An 18,572-nucleotide genomic window follows, 5' to 3' on the forward strand; every position below is an offset into this window, starting at 1 on the left:
CATCAAACAGTTTGTGCAGATTTGTCAGCTGCACATTCATGCTGTGAATCTCCCGTTCTACCACATCCCGAAGGGGCTCTCTGGGACTGAGGCCTGGAGACTGCGGAGGACATCGGAGCACACTGGACTCACTCTTGGAACCAAGATGACGTGTGCTTTGTGACATGGTGTCTGGCTGGAAGTAGCAGGAGACGGGTAGACATGATCAGCAGCAGTACTCAGGTAGGCTGTGGCATTTAAACAATGCTGAATTAGGATTAGTGGGCCTAAAGTGCGCCAAAAAAACATTCCGCACACCATTACACCACCACCACCACCAGCCTGGACTGCTGACACAAGGCAGGGTGGATTCATGTTGTTTATGCCAAACTGGAACCCGGTGTGGTCTTCTGCTGCTGTAGCCCATCCACTCCACGGTTCGCTGTGCCGTGTGTTCTGAGACTCTCCTCTGCATACCACTGTTGCAACGCAAGGCTTTTCGAGTTATTGTCGCCTTCCCGTCAGCTTGAACCAGTCTATGTACATCATACAAACTCCCCAAACTGATCCATACTGCAGACGGAGGGGACACAGCAATGAACATAAAAGCCATTCAACCATCAACTCGTTTGTTTTTGACCATCTCTTTATTTTACACCATGCGCTCTTGATCGTTAGTGTTCTACGACTGTTACTAGGCAGAACCAGTAGGTTCTGAAGGCATCTACTGTACCTTTTCTGTACATAAAGAAAATACAAACAAATCCTTCAACACATCTGCACTGTTACGTGCTATCCCAGTCCCAGGGCAGGAAGAACAGCCAGAGACCGGGACATTAATAACTATGCAATACACAATGTCTGAACAAGGATCCACATCCATTTGGCACAATGATAAAACCATCAGGCGTATGGAGTTCAACATTTCAGTTTAATCTGACCCGAGTTAAAAATGAAAACGAAAGGTCTCGTTGAGCCGTGGAATTTAAACAAACCGACATTTTCCTGTTAATAAAAAAAGAACACCCCCTTAAAAAAAAAAAAGAAAGTAAAGAATCTCGAAGATTTTTCATCAGCCAAGATGGCCGCCGGTGTGAGCAAAGCTGGACATGCGTGAGGAGCATGAGGAATGGCAGCACGGAGCCTCAACTCCAGCACTGTGAGATCATACATTAGCAGCAGCCAGATCGACAGACATTACATATTGCACTTGGCAAACGAGTGTGCTCTCTCTCTCTCTCTTAAAAAAAAATCACATTCAAGTTAATAATGGAGACATAAGACAGGTGACATGACCTTGTGATTCATAAAGTGCCCTTTGGGATTAGTGGTGTTAAGGGAGGACAAAAAAAAAAAAAAAAACTCAGTTTATAAGAACCTGCTCCTAATAATGCTAAAATAATAACACTCACAGCTTTCTTACACAGCTTTTTTTTCCATGTTTCACTCATTAATACTTCCGTTAAATGCGGTACACATAAAATGATAGAAATTCAAAATGCTTTAAGAAATTAATTTACAGTATTACAAACAAGAGAGAAGCATAATATTTATAAAACAAAATAAACAAATGAGGATCTTTTTTTTAACTGAAGGAGTACACACTGTTAATTACGCATCCGGTGCAGTCGTGTTCATGCTGTCGTCATTAGCACTTTAATAACCATGTTATTCAATTTCACCAAGATATGGATTTCTCATTTTCCTCTGATAGAGTTATGCCTTTAGATACACAAAATAAATTTCTGAAATAGAGGACAATATGTTAACTGGTACAAATACAAATTTCTGCTGCATAACAAAACAAAAGATATCTAAAAATGATTATGAACATCCCGTGCCTTCTTGACTTGCAAAAGAAGATTTTAAAAAAACCTGTGTGGAAAAACTACACCAGTGGAGATGCCTTTTTGATAGGAATTCTGCATCGTGAGGACAAACTCCGTTACTGCATCATCAGTGATTTTCTATCCTTCCTAAGGTAATCGGGTGGTGTAATACTTTGTAAAAGTGATTATAATCCCTCTCATCGCAGATAATAAAGAATGCAAAGTCATGCCTTAAACAGCACAGTATAAATAACGGAGTCACTGAAATGCTTCAGGGGGGGGGGGGGGGGCGACGTCACGGGTAAAAACAGGGCAGTCACCTTCTGTGTTCCAGGAGAGTGACATGGGCATAGAAGACACTGCTCACTGATTTAAGTCACTATACAGCTGTCGTGAAGTCCACAGCACCATATATGTGTACATATACGTGCATATATAAACATATCTGCGGTCGCAGTGGCTTGACGGAGGTGACTGGCAGCACGGGGTGCTGTGTGTCCATTGGTCGGTATTTAGTCGACGCCCTCGAAGCCCTGCGCATTCTCCACGGCCATGAGCAGCTTCTCACGCAGGTCATCGAAAGACTCGTACGTGGGGAGGTCCAGGCGATTGAAGCTGTGGGTAAAAAACACATCAGACAACTGAGCGGTTAAAGTGTACCTCTCTGGGGAACGAAACGCATTATTAAAAGCCGCTAGGGAACAGGAGGATTGTGGGGGGGATATATGTTCAAAATGTTACTTCATTTCGCTAGTTCCCCAACTTTAACCCTTTCAGTCCCAAGCCTAATATGAAGTGGCTCCACCCAAATCTGAAGGGGGTTGGCTTTTGGTTGGCTTTCGGTGGGGTTTTAATAGAGCTTAAAACAATAGTATAGCATTTTGACTGTTTGAAAAAGTATAAGCTCGAGTGCTACGATATGGCACTCTTGGGACTGAAAGGGATGATGTAATTTAACCAGATCAATGCATGTGTCAATCATTCTGCTCACGAGCCAATCAAAAACGTACCGGTCCTTTTTGTATATTGTATATTTTACCAAGTAGAAAACAATTAAGTGACCATCTCTTAATTTGACAACCCAACGGCAACACTGAAACAGCAGTGATGTGAAAATGCGAAACCCTGCTCTACCTGCAGGTCAGTTACGCACCAAGTGTGAGCTCGAGGGAGTTTGTCTGGAGTCCCCCACTGTTCGATGGTAAACAGCTGCGGCCCATTGGATCCTGGGAACAGACCACACAGAAACACCGATCGCCCAACTTAAAAACATTGTCTCTGCCGTTATGCAACTTCATAGCCCGTACACACGGGCACATGTTAAACACGAATCTGAAAGAGCAACGTCAATCGTCACAGGCATTTGTTTAACTGCTGGGAAGTTCAAATTCTGTGGGACCGCTGAACGTCTGATTCCATCGGCACACTTGGTTTCTCCCCTGGAACAATCGATTAGCTCAAACGTGTTGTTTTCCCACGCATGTTCTTACAATGCATTACATCTGGACAAAATATTTTTGCATTACTGTATGAAACACCCTGTAGGCTGAATATGAACAGAGAGTTGTACGCACTCTAGGCTGAATATGAACAGGGAGTTGTACACGCTGCAGGCTGAATATGAACAGAGAGTTGTACACACTCTAGGCTGAATATGAACAGGGAGTTGTACACGCTGCAGGCTGAATATTAACAGAGAGTTGTACATACTGTAGGCTGAATATGAACAGAGAGTTGTACACACTCTAGGCTGAATATGAACAGAGAGTTGTACACACTCTAGGCTGAATATGAACAGAGAGTTGTACACACTCTAGGCCGAATATGAACAGAGAGTTGTACACACTGTGGGCTGAATATGATCAGTGCAGTTGTACACACTCTAGGCTGAATATGAACAGAGAGTTGTACACACTCTAGGCCGAATATGAACAGAGAGTTGTACACACTCTAGGCCGAATATGAACAGAGAGTTGTACACACTGTGGGCTGAATATGATCAGTGCAGTTGTACACACTAGGCTGAATACAGTTGCTTGGTACTGCACTAGGTTGAATAATTTCAGCCGTACAGCACTTCCATGTTTGATGCGTGTGTGCGTGAATAATCCTCACCGTACAGCTCGGCGAAGCCGTTCATCGGCACGCGAGACGTCCCCGTCACAAACTGGAGGAGCCGGATCCGCTTCTCCGCGTCCATCAGCAGCACAGCCTGCGCGGAGGAGACGATTAACACACCTCACGCCCAATAATTATCCCCCCGACTGCTCCGCTTCCGCTAACGTCTGCCGTATCTTTCAATGTCTGTTCCACTGAGGAGATGGATCGGGACGCGCTGCTTTTTCATGACTGTATGTTTCTCAGCTCCCAGAACATTATTGTGTTAATGTCCGCACACCTGAGCAGGTTTGGTACAGGACGGCATGGCCGCTGGATGGGTGTCATCACCATAGTTCATGAAGAGACTGAGCGCTGGACTTCCACTCAAGGTCACACCTGGAGCTTAGCGCTTATTGGCAAACTTCAGTCAACAAATAAATGAATGGGCACCACCAACATGGCAGACGAGACTGTTTCCTAGCAATATAATGATCTCCCAGCAGAAGGATACCATTTTGGGGTGATTATAAAATGGAGCGGTCCTGTCGTTATTTTTCCAGGTGGTGGAGCTTGTTTGAGCCAGCTCCATGTATCAGTAAATCTGACCCCGTGTGATGAAAGTTAGCCTGGCTCCAGACAGCAGATAACCAGGGCCACTGCTAAACCTTTCATCAGAGTAAACACGCCTGTTACATCAAACAGACTTTGATCTCCAACCAGCTATTATGGTGTCCCAAAAACCAGGGAGTATTAGAAGTCAGAGATATTTGGTTTGTTAAAGCAAAAACCTATTCCGTGACAGAGCACAGAAAAGGAAAGTGCATGCAGTTATATGAAGCTTGGCTGAATAAATGGCTAAAGTATACTATTTTACGAGGTTACCCATTGCAAGGAAATTGTTTCAAATACACTACAATTGAATTACACATACATCTGTGTCAGATCTAATGTGCAGATGCACTGTAAGAGAGAACAAAAATATATTTTTGGCAATGGTGTCCAAAGCTACAAAAAACCCACAACTGCCACAACAGAGAAGCAAATAAATGTGTACTAGTGTCGCTAGCTTTATGCTTCAAATTCATCAGCATTACACAGGGTTTATGAGCATTTCTCCCAATACATATCACTGTTATCTTATGGTTAGAAATAGAGCTGAATGATATAGCATATTTATCGTCATCGAGATACAAACATGCATTATGGATTATTTAAAATGATCTGTTCAATTGATTGGCTCTCCATGCACAATTATCGAATTAAAAGCATGCGGGGAAATAATGCATTCAATACTTTTAATTTTATTCAGTGGTCATAGGCTATTCATTGCCTGGGGTCTATGTTAACAGTGCCTAAAGCAAAAAGACATATTTATTTATTTATCATAAGCCCTATCATCAACTCAACCATGTTATCGCATGAAGCATATTTTCCCCATATTGTGCAGCTCCAGTTATAAAGTGACTTCAGAGATTCGCAAAACCACTTTCCTTTTTTAAGAGAACGCCCTTTTCACAACACCACCGCCATTTTACAACACTTTGAGCCATACTACTCTAGGAGTGGTTTTATCTAGAAGCCTCCAACATAAGACAGTGCTACTGTAGTCAATCAATCGTTCCCCTAGCTAGCCAGATAAAAGTGTTAATGACGGTTTAAATTTGACCATTAATGTAGACACCTGTAATAGCAGCTCACTACAGTGCAATAAAGAAAACATAATTAAACAATCTTGGAATAATTGTAAATCCAAATTTGAGGCCATCAAAATGGCCGCAGCAGATCCCTGCATTCAGCGGGTAGCACACCTGACACACCTGACACACCTGACACACCTGACACACCTGACCTGACACACCTGACACACCTGACACACCTGACCTGACACACCTGACACACCTGACCTGACACACCTGACACACCTGACCTGACACACCTGTCACACCTGACACACCTGACACGCCTGCTGACACACCTGACACGCCTGTCACACCTGACACACCTGTCACACCTGACACACCTGTCACGCCTGACACGCCTGACACGCCTGCTGACACACCTGACACACCTGACACGCCTGACACACCTGTCACACCTGACACGCCTGACACGCCTGACACGCCTGCTGACACACCTGACACGCCTGACACGCCTGACACGCCTGACACGCCTGCTGACACACCTGACACACCTGACACGCCTGCTGACACACCTGACACACCTGACACGCCTGACACGCCTGCTGACACACCTGACACACCTGACACGCCTGACACGCCTGCTGACACACCTGACACACCTGACACACCTGACACGCCTGACACACCTGACACACCTGACACGCCTGACACGCCTGCTGACACACCTGACACATCTGACACGCCTGACACGCCTGCTGACACACCTGACACACCTGACACGCCTGACACGCCTGACACGCCTGACACGCCTGCTGACACACCTGACACACCTGACACGCCTGACACGCCTGCTGACACACCTGACACACCTGACACGCCTGCTGACACACCTGACACACCTGACACGCCTGACACACCTGACACACCTGACACACCTGTCACACCTGACACACCTGACACACCTGACACACCTGACACACCTGACCTGACACACCTGACACACCTGACACGCCTGACACGCCTGACACACCTGGCACACCTGACACACCTGACCTGACTTCACTGTTTCAGCGAACCTTAGGCTCTGAACACGACCACGAGGTTTGGGTGGATCTCGACACGAAATGGGGTTAAACTGGAATTAACACTTGGCTGCTACGATTCTGCAATTATTTTAAAATCAAGATGCAGCGACAAATCGCTTTACCTCAGTTTCACTTCCTCAATGTGTTTTCTACAAATCATTGTGATGCATGCGCTCAACGAACGTGACGTGCAGCAAGGCTATAGGTCAGTGAGAAAATAACTGAAATAAACCGCTCACTTAGCTGAAAACTGATTTCCAAAGAGTGACCTATACAGACTAAAAACAGTTGAGTATACTCATGGTTAAATATTTTATAGAGCCATGTGTGATGCCCTTTGTCGTCCTTTGTAACCTCTCCGGTGAGATCAGAGAGGCACTTAAACACACTCATACAGCAAATAAGGGCTCATAGACTCAGCATTCAACCAGTAATGCAACAGGAACGCTTCTAAGAGAACATTAATGGTGACCTTATATACGGTGCATAACAGAGGGGGTTAGACCAAGTGACCAAAACCGGGTTTGAAAGCTCGTTTCCTGGTCATACGGAGAGACCGTGCTCACCTGCACCACTGCGGTTGGCTCCAGTGTAGGTCATTCTGACATGTTTTCAATGTAAAGTCAATGGTACAATTTCAGTGAAAATATGAAGTCAATATTTTCTTCCCCACAACAAAATGTAGTTGCAATCTTTGTTTTGTTTTTGTTTTTTTCTTCATCTAATACCACCCCATGTCCCAATTTTCTTTAAGGTATTATGTTACTAGGACAATGCAGCAATACTTTGTGGATGAATCAGGGACAGATTACGCCACTCTCTCTCACACACTGACACATCGGCTCCCGTACTGCGTGTCTCTGGCTCCAAACAGTACAACATGGCGGGGCCGGTAAACTCGACTTCCCGGGCTTCAAGCCCCCGGATAGTCAGTGGGTGACAGTACAGTAACAGGCACTCGGTCCATGTTTCTCTGCAGTCTCTGGACTGAGAGCCCTTACCTTCCAGAACCACTGGATGACCGGGTGGTTGGGGCAGTAGCCGTTCTTGTAGACGGTGTGCTGTCTCCAATCGTTCACGTCCACGTCACCCAGACCACACATCAGCAGCTGAGGATCACACACACACAGTGTCAGAGCGACCGGCTCACACCCCCACACAGTCTCCTACAGCTGAGGATCGCACACACAGAGTCAGAGCGACCGGCTCACACCCCCACACAGTCTCCTACATCCCGTCACAGCCCTTTTCTCTCAGAGGAACGCCACCAATACCTATTCCTCATGAGACTGCAGTCATGCCAGAATCTCACACGGACATCAAAATAAAAACCTACGGCATCTATATCAAGGGCCTCATTGTTTATTGATGGAGGCTGGTGTGGCCTCGTCGACTGGGAGATACCTGAACAAATGCAGACGAACGGGGGAAAACTCCAGTTGTTTGCATTTGGACTCCAGGGACTGACTGTGCAGAGGGGGTTCTGTTCTGAATGAGTAATCCCTTCCTGTGCCATCACGGAGAGGTGTGTTTTATCTGACGCTGCCTCAGATTACACCAGGAATGCGAAGGTTAAACCAACCCTGGCCATTAATTAAGTGACCCTAGTCAGCCCGCGTCCCTGTTTAACAGAGACCCAACGGCTCCTGACTCAGACTCCATAACACACATCGCAAACGCTCTTTGCTCCATAACTATAATGTTTAGTCATCACAAATGGTTGTAATAACAGTGCAAATAATACGTGAATCATTAAAGCCGACTTTAATATGGGCAGACTACCATGAAAATACAAAGCGCAAACCTTTACATCCAATTTAAACCCCCAAATTAATTTGGTTTGCAATACCATGTGCTGAAAAGCAAAAACTGCTTGAAAGGAGAACAATACCTCCAGCTCATTTTCATCAAATATCTTAATCAAGTCGATGAGAATGAGTTCAGTGAATCCCTGTAAACACAAAGAGAGAAGGGCACCATTAAATCCTGTGTTATCATTCACATTATCGTGATTTCTGTTGTTGAGCGGACAGGTAAGTGCACCAGACATAATGAAACGGAAAACAGCACATCAGCTACACAAAAGGGACCTGAATGAGCAACATGCACAAAGGCAGAACAGAAATAAAAATCACAAATCATACTCCGCTCATAGTGTCGGTCGCAGACACGGAAGCACAATGCGGACAGATGGAGAGAAACGTCAGCAGAAGTCTGAAGCCAGTCTGCCACCCGGTGGCCACAAGTGCAACTGCGTCTTTAAAAAAATACTAATAAAAACAGGCATCATTGCAATGTTTAACTCACCTCCAGAAAGGCATTCATTTGCTTCTGGACCCGGTTAACAAACCTCCACTGTATAACAAGGCTGCAGGAAGGTAAGTAAAATAACAGAGGATCAGTGTGCAGTAACAGCCAACATTCTGTACCCAGAGCACCCTTTCTCCCAAGTACCCATTCCAGCATAAACGCTTAACGCAATATTTCAGCACAATAAAGTAGCAAGACTAATCTACCGTAATGAATGAACACAAATAATATGAGACACCTCTCATGCCTTCTCAGCAGAATTTTAATTAGCTCAAAATAATTCCTCAAAGGGGCAGTTCATTTCCTGGGCTTTTTGCCATTAATGGCTCACCCTGGAAAGTGAACTATCCCTTTAAGGAATTATTCTCCATTTCCTGTTGACTGCACTCAGCCTTCACTCACTCGATATACTCCTTTTTGTTGTCGTTGGTGACGACCATGTCTGAGCCAGTGGGTTTCAGATCCACCTGATACGTCTGAAGCAAAGAAATGAAACGACACGATTAATCCTGCGTGATAAACAAACACGCACAAGAGACAAAACATTGTATTTTTGTATTTCAATACAAACTACAGCACTGATTAATTTTTCACTTATTCAACCTTTAAATTTGTCACTTATTGAACCATTATATTTTTCACTTAGAGAACCGTTTAATTTTTCACTTATTGAAGCGTTTCATTTGTCACTTATTGAACCGTTTCATTTGTCACTTATTGAACCGTTTCATTTGTCTATAAGAGAGGGGCGGCCTGTAGCGTAGTGGTTAAGGTAAATGACTGGGACACGCAAGATCGGTGGTTCTAATCCCGGTGTAGCCGCAATAAGATCCGCACAGCCGTTGGGCCCTTGAGCAAGGCCCTTAACCCTGCATTGCTCCAGGGGAGAACTGTCTCCTGCTTAGTCTAATCAACTGTAAGTCGCTCTGGATAAGAGCGTCTGCCAAATGCCAATAATGTAATGTAATGTAATGAGAGACCGGGGCCTATTTTCTGTGCGCCTGCAGGCGGATGGATCGGGGCGCTGGCGGGGGCGCGCTGCGCACCTGTCCGAAGTTGTCCTCGTCGATGCAGAAGCGCAGGTCCAGCTCCGTGGGGTCGTTCTCCAGGATCCATTTCAGGGAGTTGTAGTATTCGCTGTCCTGAGGAGCCGAGGAGAGAGAGAATCAGAGGCACAATAACGCACGAGGCGGGTTCACTCTAAAGCACCGAACCAAAAGTCCCAACGCCTTCCTCCGGGAACAGACTGGACACATTCCAAGGCTGGGGTAATGTGGCTACCGGATGGATTCAAGAATTCATGAACTCAGCCAAAATGCAGTGACTCACCACAGAGTCGATACCCTGCAGTCAGAATGCAGTGACTCACCACAGACTCGATACCCTGCAGTCAGAATGCAGTGACTCACCACGGACTCCATGTCCTTCAGCGTGATCTGTTTCCCCAGCATCATCTTGTAAAAGGGTCTGATGAAGAAGCCTGAGGCAGAGTAAAACACAGTCATTAACCCGCACGCATACCAAAACAAGACCAGCCATTTCACATTCCTGACGACCGGCTTAATTACAGTTCGCGGACGCCTAGGGATGAGTCACGGGATGGAGGATCCACACGTTTGGCACTCTGTGAGTAACTGAACCAGACAGAGCCGGATAATTGACCGGCTGCGGACCCACTGATCGTGAGGGAACAAGCGGAGTTCAGGAGCCTACCGTCTAGCAGCTTTCCGTGAAACACGGCCATGCCAGCCACACGCCCGATAAACTTGAAGTAGGAGAGGTGGTCTTCGTTACAGAGGCCAGAGTTGGGGTTGATCTGCAGGGTGTAATTGTCCCTACAGAGAAATGAAGAGGCAGCATAAACAGAGAGGTCTCACACGAGGTCACTTCCTGTCGCTGTACGGCTCAGTTCCCTGATGCACAGAGCTGCTGAAGCCCTTTTTCACAGTCGTTAACAGATTCCCCCCCCCCAACATGGAATTTCACCTCCTGCCGGCCTGCCCGGTTTTCTGGCCGACAGCAGATCCGTTGGGAATGATCGCAGTCTCTTAAAAGCACTGCATGAGGAATGTGGGTCTGACTGGGGCTCTGGGTCTGTGACCACATGAATGTTAATAGCACATTCATACCCTTAACCATGGAGCGCTGAATCAACTGCTTTTGCAAAATACCAATATAAATGCATGCACGGCCAAAACGATGATGGTGTATTATTTAATGGCATTACATCATGTATTCTTTAAGCAGGCATTCCCACTATTACCGTATGCTCTTATACTAGAGAATTAATGAGCACAACTAGAGATACAGCAAGAAACACAATTTAAACACACTACCAGGCTAGTGGATCGGTAAAGGGGGAAAGCCACATAAGCCAATGCAATAGTCAGAAAAATGCCACTAATCAGAACTGGCCGAACTTCTACCGCATGTAACGGCACATAAAAACACACCTGCTTTGTTGATTTAACCCGTATCTACAGAAACTAGATTGCGTGGAGTTTTTTTTTTTCCCCCAGAAAGGGTCCCACCCCAACAGAAAGAGGCTTGGCCTGCCAACAGGTCCCTGTTTCCCAGCCTCGTGACCCTCGGTCATTACGAACCAGGAAGCCGCTCTGAATGAGAGGAAGAGCTCGTGAACGCATTTGTGTGAAAGCAGATTAGAATTTATTTTCCAATACTGGCAAAGCCGTAACCTGAGTCTGGCAGCACGATCTCCCATGGCGGTGACAAAATGCAAATTAAAGGTCAATCAGCGTGTGTACTGGACACTGGCTCCCGGACATGAACAAAGAGACCTGCTGGTGTGGCGCGGCCAAGTGCAACAGGAGGTCAAGCTAATAAAATGAGACCTAAAGCCTTCAGAACAAGGAAAGGCCTGCCCCAAAAGCACAGCGTCCAGTCCGGCGTGGTCTGAAAATACATATCAGCAATGTCAGCTTCGGACAAAACTGTATTATGTAAACTCCTATATCGATGTTACCCAGGCAGACCCAAAGGGATCACTCTGTGTACACTGTCTTTTCTCCCAGCGTACAATATCTGACACGTAACAGTTCAAATGTCAGCTTAAAAATCTAACTTGCACTCTGAAAGGAGAGCCGGGGTGCTGCTAGCTAATGGAAGTGGATATAAGGTCTGCTAACGCACTGTTAGCTTTCATTACATTATTGCCATTTGGCAGATGCTCTTACCCAGAGCGACGTACAGTTGATTAGACTAAGCAGGAGACAATCCTCCCCTGGAGCAGGGTTAAGGGCCTTGCTCAAGGGCCCAACGGCTGTGCGGATCTTATTGTGGCTACACAGGGATAAGAACCACCGACCTTGCGTGTCCCAGTCATTTACCTTAACCACTACGCTACAGGCCGCCCCTCATACATACTGCTGGAGTGTTTGTGGACATTGACACACCTGTACAACAATGAGGTCCAGCGGCAGAAAACACAAAGAAACAAATAAAATGAAATAAAATGCGAAGAAATAAGGCTGAATGTCAGCGACAGAGAAATGATGCAGAACTGAGATTGGGAACCATTATTTCAAGACACCGAAATTAACGTGTGCGCAATATAACAGGGCTCTTCTGTCATGTACTAAACTGCAGGCTCCCTGGGTGAGTGATGAGCAATCAGCCCTGTAGAAGTCACCCTATTAGTGCCACCCGGCGTTTACTCACAGGAGAAACGTCTGTCTTCCCACATCAGCCTCAGCACTTTTATCACCTCCCTGTCATGGCTGTGTGTTCCGGCTCATCCTCCCTCTCCCGTCACACACTGACAGCTCAGCCACTGACGGACCACCGGGCCGTCATTACGGCCCGCTCTGAACAAAAGCCTCGTGCGAACGAAGCCCGCCGACGTCGCGATCCCTACGCAGAGGATCTAAACCCGGCGCAGGCGTGCGGAGGGCGCAGGTGAGACAGCAGGATGATTACAGCGTGCGTATCGCTCAGTCGCTCCTCACAAACACAGGCAAGACAGGTGAAAGTCAATGGGGTCACAGAACACCGCCATGTCGTTACAGCTTAAAAAGGACTTAAATAGCCGCAGCAGCATTATGAGGAATAGGGCAGATGTGTACAGCCATTATAGCAGAAAAAACACTAACAGCGTGTCCAAGGTACTTTCCCTCCCTCGGTGAAGCCTGGAAGGGAGTGGTTTTTAGAACTAGAGGACTAATAGTGATAGATTAGCAAACTAGCTAGGAAGTAGAATGGCTAAATGGATAAAATTGCCATTTTTGCCCATCAATCTACACTTAATAACCCCTAATGACGAAGTGTAAATACGTTTTTAGAATATTTCGCAGATTTACAAAAAATGTAAAAAAATAACAAGATCTCTCTCTCCCTCTGAAGCCACTGTATGTACGCATCATCTGTGATTGGCTGAACCCGCCGGCCAACCCGCTGTTGGCAGTCCCGGGGGCAGCAGCTGCCTTCCAGGCGTCACTGCGGGCAGGAGAGCCCCATGGGCCAGCAGCGCCCCCCCCCCCCTCACTCACCCCCCCACCCCCGCACTCACGTGGCTGAGTACTCGAACAGGCCGTAGTAGGGGTTGAACATCTCCTTGGACAGCAGGAAGAACCACTCGCGGGCCACGCCCCCGTAGTCCAGGCCCTTCTCGGACTCGAACTCGATCCACAGGCGTGCCTTCAGGATGTCCGGCCTCTTCAGGGACATGATGCGACGGTACGACTCCTCGAAGATGTTGTTCCTGTGCAGCTTCATCTCGAACCTGTTGGGGATGTCCGCCTGGAGCACACAGACACGAGTCCCGTCACAGACCAGAACCAGGGCTACGGACTGACCCATCACTCTAACGTGGTCTACACCTGGACCACACAGACACGAGTCCCGTTACAGACCAGAACCAGGGCTACGGACTGACCCATCACTCTAACGTGGTCTACACCTGGAGCACACGGACACGAGTCCCGTCACAGACCAGAACCAGGGCTACGGACTGACCCATCACTCTAACGTGGTCTACACCTGGAGCGCACAGACACAAGTCCCGTTACAGACCAAAACCAGGGCTACAGACTGACCCATCAATCTAACGTGGTCTACACCTGGAGCACACAGACACGAGTCCCGTTACAGACCAGAACCAGGGCTACAGACTGACCCATCACTCTAACGTGGTCTACACCTGGAGCACACAGACACAAGTCCCGTTACAGACCAGAACCAGGGCTACAGACTGACCCATCACTCTAACGTGGTCTACACCTGGAGCACACAGACACGAGTCCCGTTACAGACCAAAACTAGGGCTACAGACTGACCCATCACTCTAACGTGGTCTACACCTGGAGCACACAGACACAAGTCCCGTCACAGACCAGAACCAGGGCTACAGACTGACCCATCACTCTAACGTGGTCTACACCTGGAGCACACAGACACGAGTCCCGTCACAGACCAGAACCAGGGCTACAGACTGACCCATCACTCTAACGTGGTCTACACCTGGAGCACACAGACACGAGTCCCATTACAGACCAGAACCAGGGCTACAGACTGACCCGTCACTCTAACGTGGTCTACACCTGGACCACACAGACACGAGTCCCGTTACAGACCAAAACCAGGGCTACAGACTGACCCATCACTCTAACGTGGTCTACACCTGGAGCACACAGACACGAGTCCCGTCACAGACCAAAACCAGGGCTACAGACTGACCCATCACTCTAACGTGGTCTACACCTGGAGCACACAGACATGAGTCCCGCTACAGACCAAAACCAGGGCTACGGACTGACCCATCAACCAAACGTGGTCTACACCTGGACCACACAAGCATGAGTCCCGTTAGAGAGCACACAGAAACATCACTTTTAACTGGCGATTGAGGACCCATGGAATCAATTCTCACCGGTTTCTTCAATTTCTTCCTGAAGTAGTCATATTTCTGCTTGAATTCTCTGGAATACGGCACAGCCTACAAAGAGAAGAGAGAGACGGTTGAAAGGGAGCGAGCAGGGCTCTGGGAGCTGCGAGGAGGTGGCTACGGCGGGGGAGATGCTGTACGTACAGGCCCGGTGATGGCTGGACTCTGGAGGCGAGGGTCCTCCCACTGCGTGTTTTTAGTGTCTGAAACGAGAAGGAACGCAAACGTGTGCAGCACTTCACACAGGCACACCGAACCCCAGAGCTGCCGTTTCAGCGGGAACGCAGTCATTCAAAGAGACTGATGTTTCCACAGAATCCTGGCCTGAGTTTGTCATCGCTTACACTTTGTTACAAACCCTTTCTAAAGGAATATGCGGCTGGACTGTGTTGGCGAGTAAAGTAGCAGAGGAAGACCCACAGTGGGGGAGGCGGGCGAGCTCTTACTGTGGTCGATGTAAAATGTCCGCCCGTCCGCATGCACACGCTCCTCCCAGCCGGGCTGTGGGTCAGAGAGAGAGAGAGGGGGGAACAAAACCAATTCTGTGACAGCAGCTCAGAGACCACACGAGGGCACACCCACGCCAGCCACAGGAGCCATGGACACGTTTCACAACCGCACAACGGAGAGGTTAGTCCAGGCCACAGTGAGTCCCCTGCCCCGGTCCCCCCCCCCAGACCGGGACAGATGGAACGGTCCGAGCCAACGGCAAAGCGGCTAAGAGGCACCGCCCGTAAAGGGGGGGGGAGGGGCCGGGGGGGTGGGGTGGGTTTTGGGGGAGGGGCTCCACTCGCATGCAGCACACAGCACGCCGACACGCTAGGCCACACCCCCCCCCCCCCCGGGGAGGGGCCAACACAGGGCCCCCGCAGGCTGACAGCACTTCATCACAGAGGTCCGCTTAAAAAAAATAACCACCCCCAAGGGCCACAGGACAGTGTGTGGTGAGGGAGGGGAGGGGGGGGGGGGCGGGCGGGGCTCTGATGGAGGAAGAGAGAGGGAGGGGGGCGGGGAAGGCGGGTGGGCGGGGGGGGGGCGTGGACACGAGAGAGGGGGAGCGATGGGACAAAATCCATGCCAGTTATGAGAGTGCAGACTGCAGACAGAGGGACAGGCACGGGGGGGGGAGGCTGCGCTTGCATTGGGCACCAACCTCCTCTAGCAGGTTCTGCCAAAAGACATCCCGCCATGGAGAGAACAGGGAGAGACAAAAGAAAAACTAAAAACACCGCTGGCCATGAGACGCGCTACTGTCTGCCTCAGGAGAAAAAGACTCGGTTATTTATCTCTGCGCTGGGCACTGAAAAACCATTAACAGTCATACATATGTGTTAAGTTATACATATGCGCTGGCATTGGGGAAAAAAAAATTACTGCTGAAATGCTATAAATATACCCTGGGCATCTGTGTAGGCAGGTGACTTAAATTTGACTTGAGTTTTTTCGCTGATGCACAATATTGATGTAAAATTACATGAGATGCTCAGTGAAAGAGGTTATAAAAGTTATACTTTTGGTAAAGCAGTCTGCTGATAATACACATTGTAAATACAAGCAAGGTGAAAAGTTAAAGGTGTCATATAGCTTTTGGCCAGTTCGCACTGGTATGAACTGGGATGAACAGCAGTTAGCTACTCTCATAACTGTATGGCATTGCCTTCCCACTGGTGACGCCCACAAGCAGACATCTTGGTGAACACAGTGTCTCACAGAAACTCCAGTCGAGGTTACAGGCTCATTGCAGTGGTCTCAGTGGCATACAGGGTTTGGGCTGCAGGTTCAGACAAAGACAGACTGCAGGGTCCTCCAAAATCACATTAACTTGAATTTAGAGCAATGCTAACAAGTAAAGTCACTGAGCTCACATTTCATTTAAGCCAAACTACGGGCCGAACTTCATTTACAAGCATGGTTTTGGAATTCATACACAAATCCTGACGCACATTGCACTAAACAGGTCTCCGAGAGGGCCCCGTGGCCAAATTCACTGCCACTTGTTAAAGATCAGCCACATACACAATTTTCCTGTTACCAGAACTGACCTTCAGTCACAGGGTAAAGTAAAAAAATAAAAAAATAATAAAAAAATCAGTCAGTCAGTTTTTTTTTTTTTTTTTTTACATTTTTTAAAGTAATGTCAGGTCAGGTCTCGTCTTAATGGAAAAAGTATAAAAACTACAAATTCTCCCTCTGCATGGGCCTACATTGGCCATGAGTCCTGCACACAACACGACAGGGCTGACTGTGTCTGCTGAGCTCTTTCTGTCCCGGTGTTCTGGGTCCCCTCCGTCAGGGTTAGTGTGTAAATACTGGGAGGGACGGTCAGGTCAGTGCTGAGCGTGTGGCCCTTAAGCACACAGCCATGGGCCCTGCTCTACACACTCACAGGAAGCGGGCCCAGATCGCCAGGCTCCAAGGAGGCCTTCGTCCTCATGTGGACGGGGTACTTCAAGCGCGGGTCTTCCTGAAAAACAGTAACGAGGGAGAATGATCTGTACCGTCTCCCGACCGCGGTCCAGCACAGCGGCTCGGACTCTCCAGAACCGCACACCTCCAGCCCAGAGCTCCCACAGAAGTACAGTCACTATGGGCACAGATCAAGCCTTGTACTGGCCTGGACTAAATTCAGTTGCTACTGAGGATCAAAACTGAATGTAGTCTAGGACTAGGCTTAATCTGCGTCTGTAATCGTGTACATTTGCCATGGCCGTGCATTCGCCTTGAAAACAGTGTGTTTGAGTCATATTGTGTCATGTAAATAATACACGTTCACGTAAACAAGATCTAGCTGAGGCCAGTGACTTTTAAAATATATAAATTGTATGAAATAGCTTTTTAGACACAATACGGTGTGGAATAAAGTTAGCCGTGTGAGTACATAGTGTGATACAACTCAGGAGCACAAAAGTTGTAGAGCGTTCTACAGGACTGCTAAAAGACCATGGGCATAATCTCTCTAGTCAAACAAACTTCCCTGTGAAGCAGTACGAGGATATTTTTGTTATGGTGCTCTCATTGTTTCAGACATCAAGATTGACTCAAGGCAAAAGCTCTTATCCCCATTTAACCTTGGTGCAGATTGATATTTGAGAAAAGGTCAAATTCCTTCCATGCACAAGGTGCATATAGACAACACAAGCACTTCCATGGAAACTGTGGAAATTTTGTAAAACTGTGACCCTCTTACACAAAAACGCAGTTACATGTTTGTGTATCTCACCAAGTGAATCATTTTTCTGCTTTACATTCAAATATTCCAAGCCACATACATTTAGATTATTTTTTTTAGTGCCTTTTGATTAAGTAAGAGCATAATAACATCTCTAACAACAAAGCCAGACTTATTAGTGAAATTATATTTGTAAATTATTAGTGAAATATTTCCTTAAATACGCAAGCTGGTCTCGCTTTTTAAATGAAAAAACTGCATAGAGTTTTTATATCTAGAAAATATCTAGTGGTAACCTGTATGCACATCTCCTAAACAATGTCAGCAATGATCCAGACAAAGCCAACAACCAGCCGGCCAATAAGAGTGACACTAATCTGCAATGACACTAATCACCACCAGGGGTCACACTGAGCCTCTTTACAGATGAAATGCAGTGTAGCTTACTGTCCACACTGATTTTAGCGCCTACCCCACCTAGTCCTGACCTGACCAGGTCCCAGTGCTTAGTACCTTCCGGAGGTAAAAATGTAGCCAAAATAAACTTGGCAGAAGTAGGTC

At 47.4% G+C, this 18,572-nt stretch overlaps 1 protein-coding gene across 12 annotated transcripts in view; it reads right to left on the reverse strand.

The window, feature by feature from the left end:
- Window positions 1-607: 607 nt before the first annotated feature.
- nedd4l (NEDD4 like E3 ubiquitin protein ligase) overlaps window positions 608-18,572 on the reverse strand; it is a 74,285-nt gene continuing 56,320 nt past the window's right edge. For 9 of the 12 annotated variants that reach the window (XM_061215767.1, XM_061215766.1, XM_061215765.1 and 6 more), the window contains 16 exons: window positions 17,229-17,306; window positions 15,996-16,010; window positions 15,289-15,343; window positions 14,987-15,045; window positions 14,828-14,893; window positions 13,469-13,698; window positions 10,657-10,778; window positions 10,353-10,423; window positions 9,990-10,085; window positions 9,346-9,419; window positions 8,941-9,001; window positions 8,525-8,584; window positions 7,635-7,742; window positions 3,924-4,020; window positions 2,962-3,034; window positions 608-2,423 (listed from right to left, as the gene is read on the reverse strand). In XM_061215767.1, coding sequence (XP_061071751.1) covers window positions 2,321-2,423; window positions 2,962-3,034; window positions 3,924-4,020; window positions 7,635-7,742; window positions 8,525-8,584; window positions 8,941-9,001; window positions 9,346-9,419; window positions 9,990-10,085; window positions 10,353-10,423; window positions 10,657-10,778; window positions 13,469-13,698; window positions 14,828-14,893; window positions 14,987-15,045; window positions 15,289-15,343; window positions 15,996-16,010; window positions 17,229-17,306 — 1,368 coding nt within the window. In that variant the 3' untranslated portion in view covers window positions 608-2,320. The remainder of the gene's footprint in view (window positions 2,424-2,961; window positions 3,035-3,923; window positions 4,021-7,634; window positions 7,743-8,524; window positions 8,585-8,940; window positions 9,002-9,345; window positions 9,420-9,989; window positions 10,086-10,352; window positions 10,424-10,656; window positions 10,779-13,468; window positions 13,699-14,827; window positions 14,894-14,986; window positions 15,046-15,288; window positions 15,344-15,995; window positions 16,011-17,228; window positions 17,307-18,572) is intronic. The other 3 variants (XM_061215768.1, XM_061215769.1, XM_061215760.1) reach the window with 1 other exon arrangement.

This window comes from Conger conger, chromosome 12 (assembly GCF_963514075.1).
Source record: "Conger conger chromosome 12, fConCon1.1, whole genome shotgun sequence".
In the NCBI taxonomy this organism is placed as follows: domain Eukaryota; kingdom Metazoa; phylum Chordata; class Actinopteri; order Anguilliformes; family Congridae; genus Conger; species Conger conger.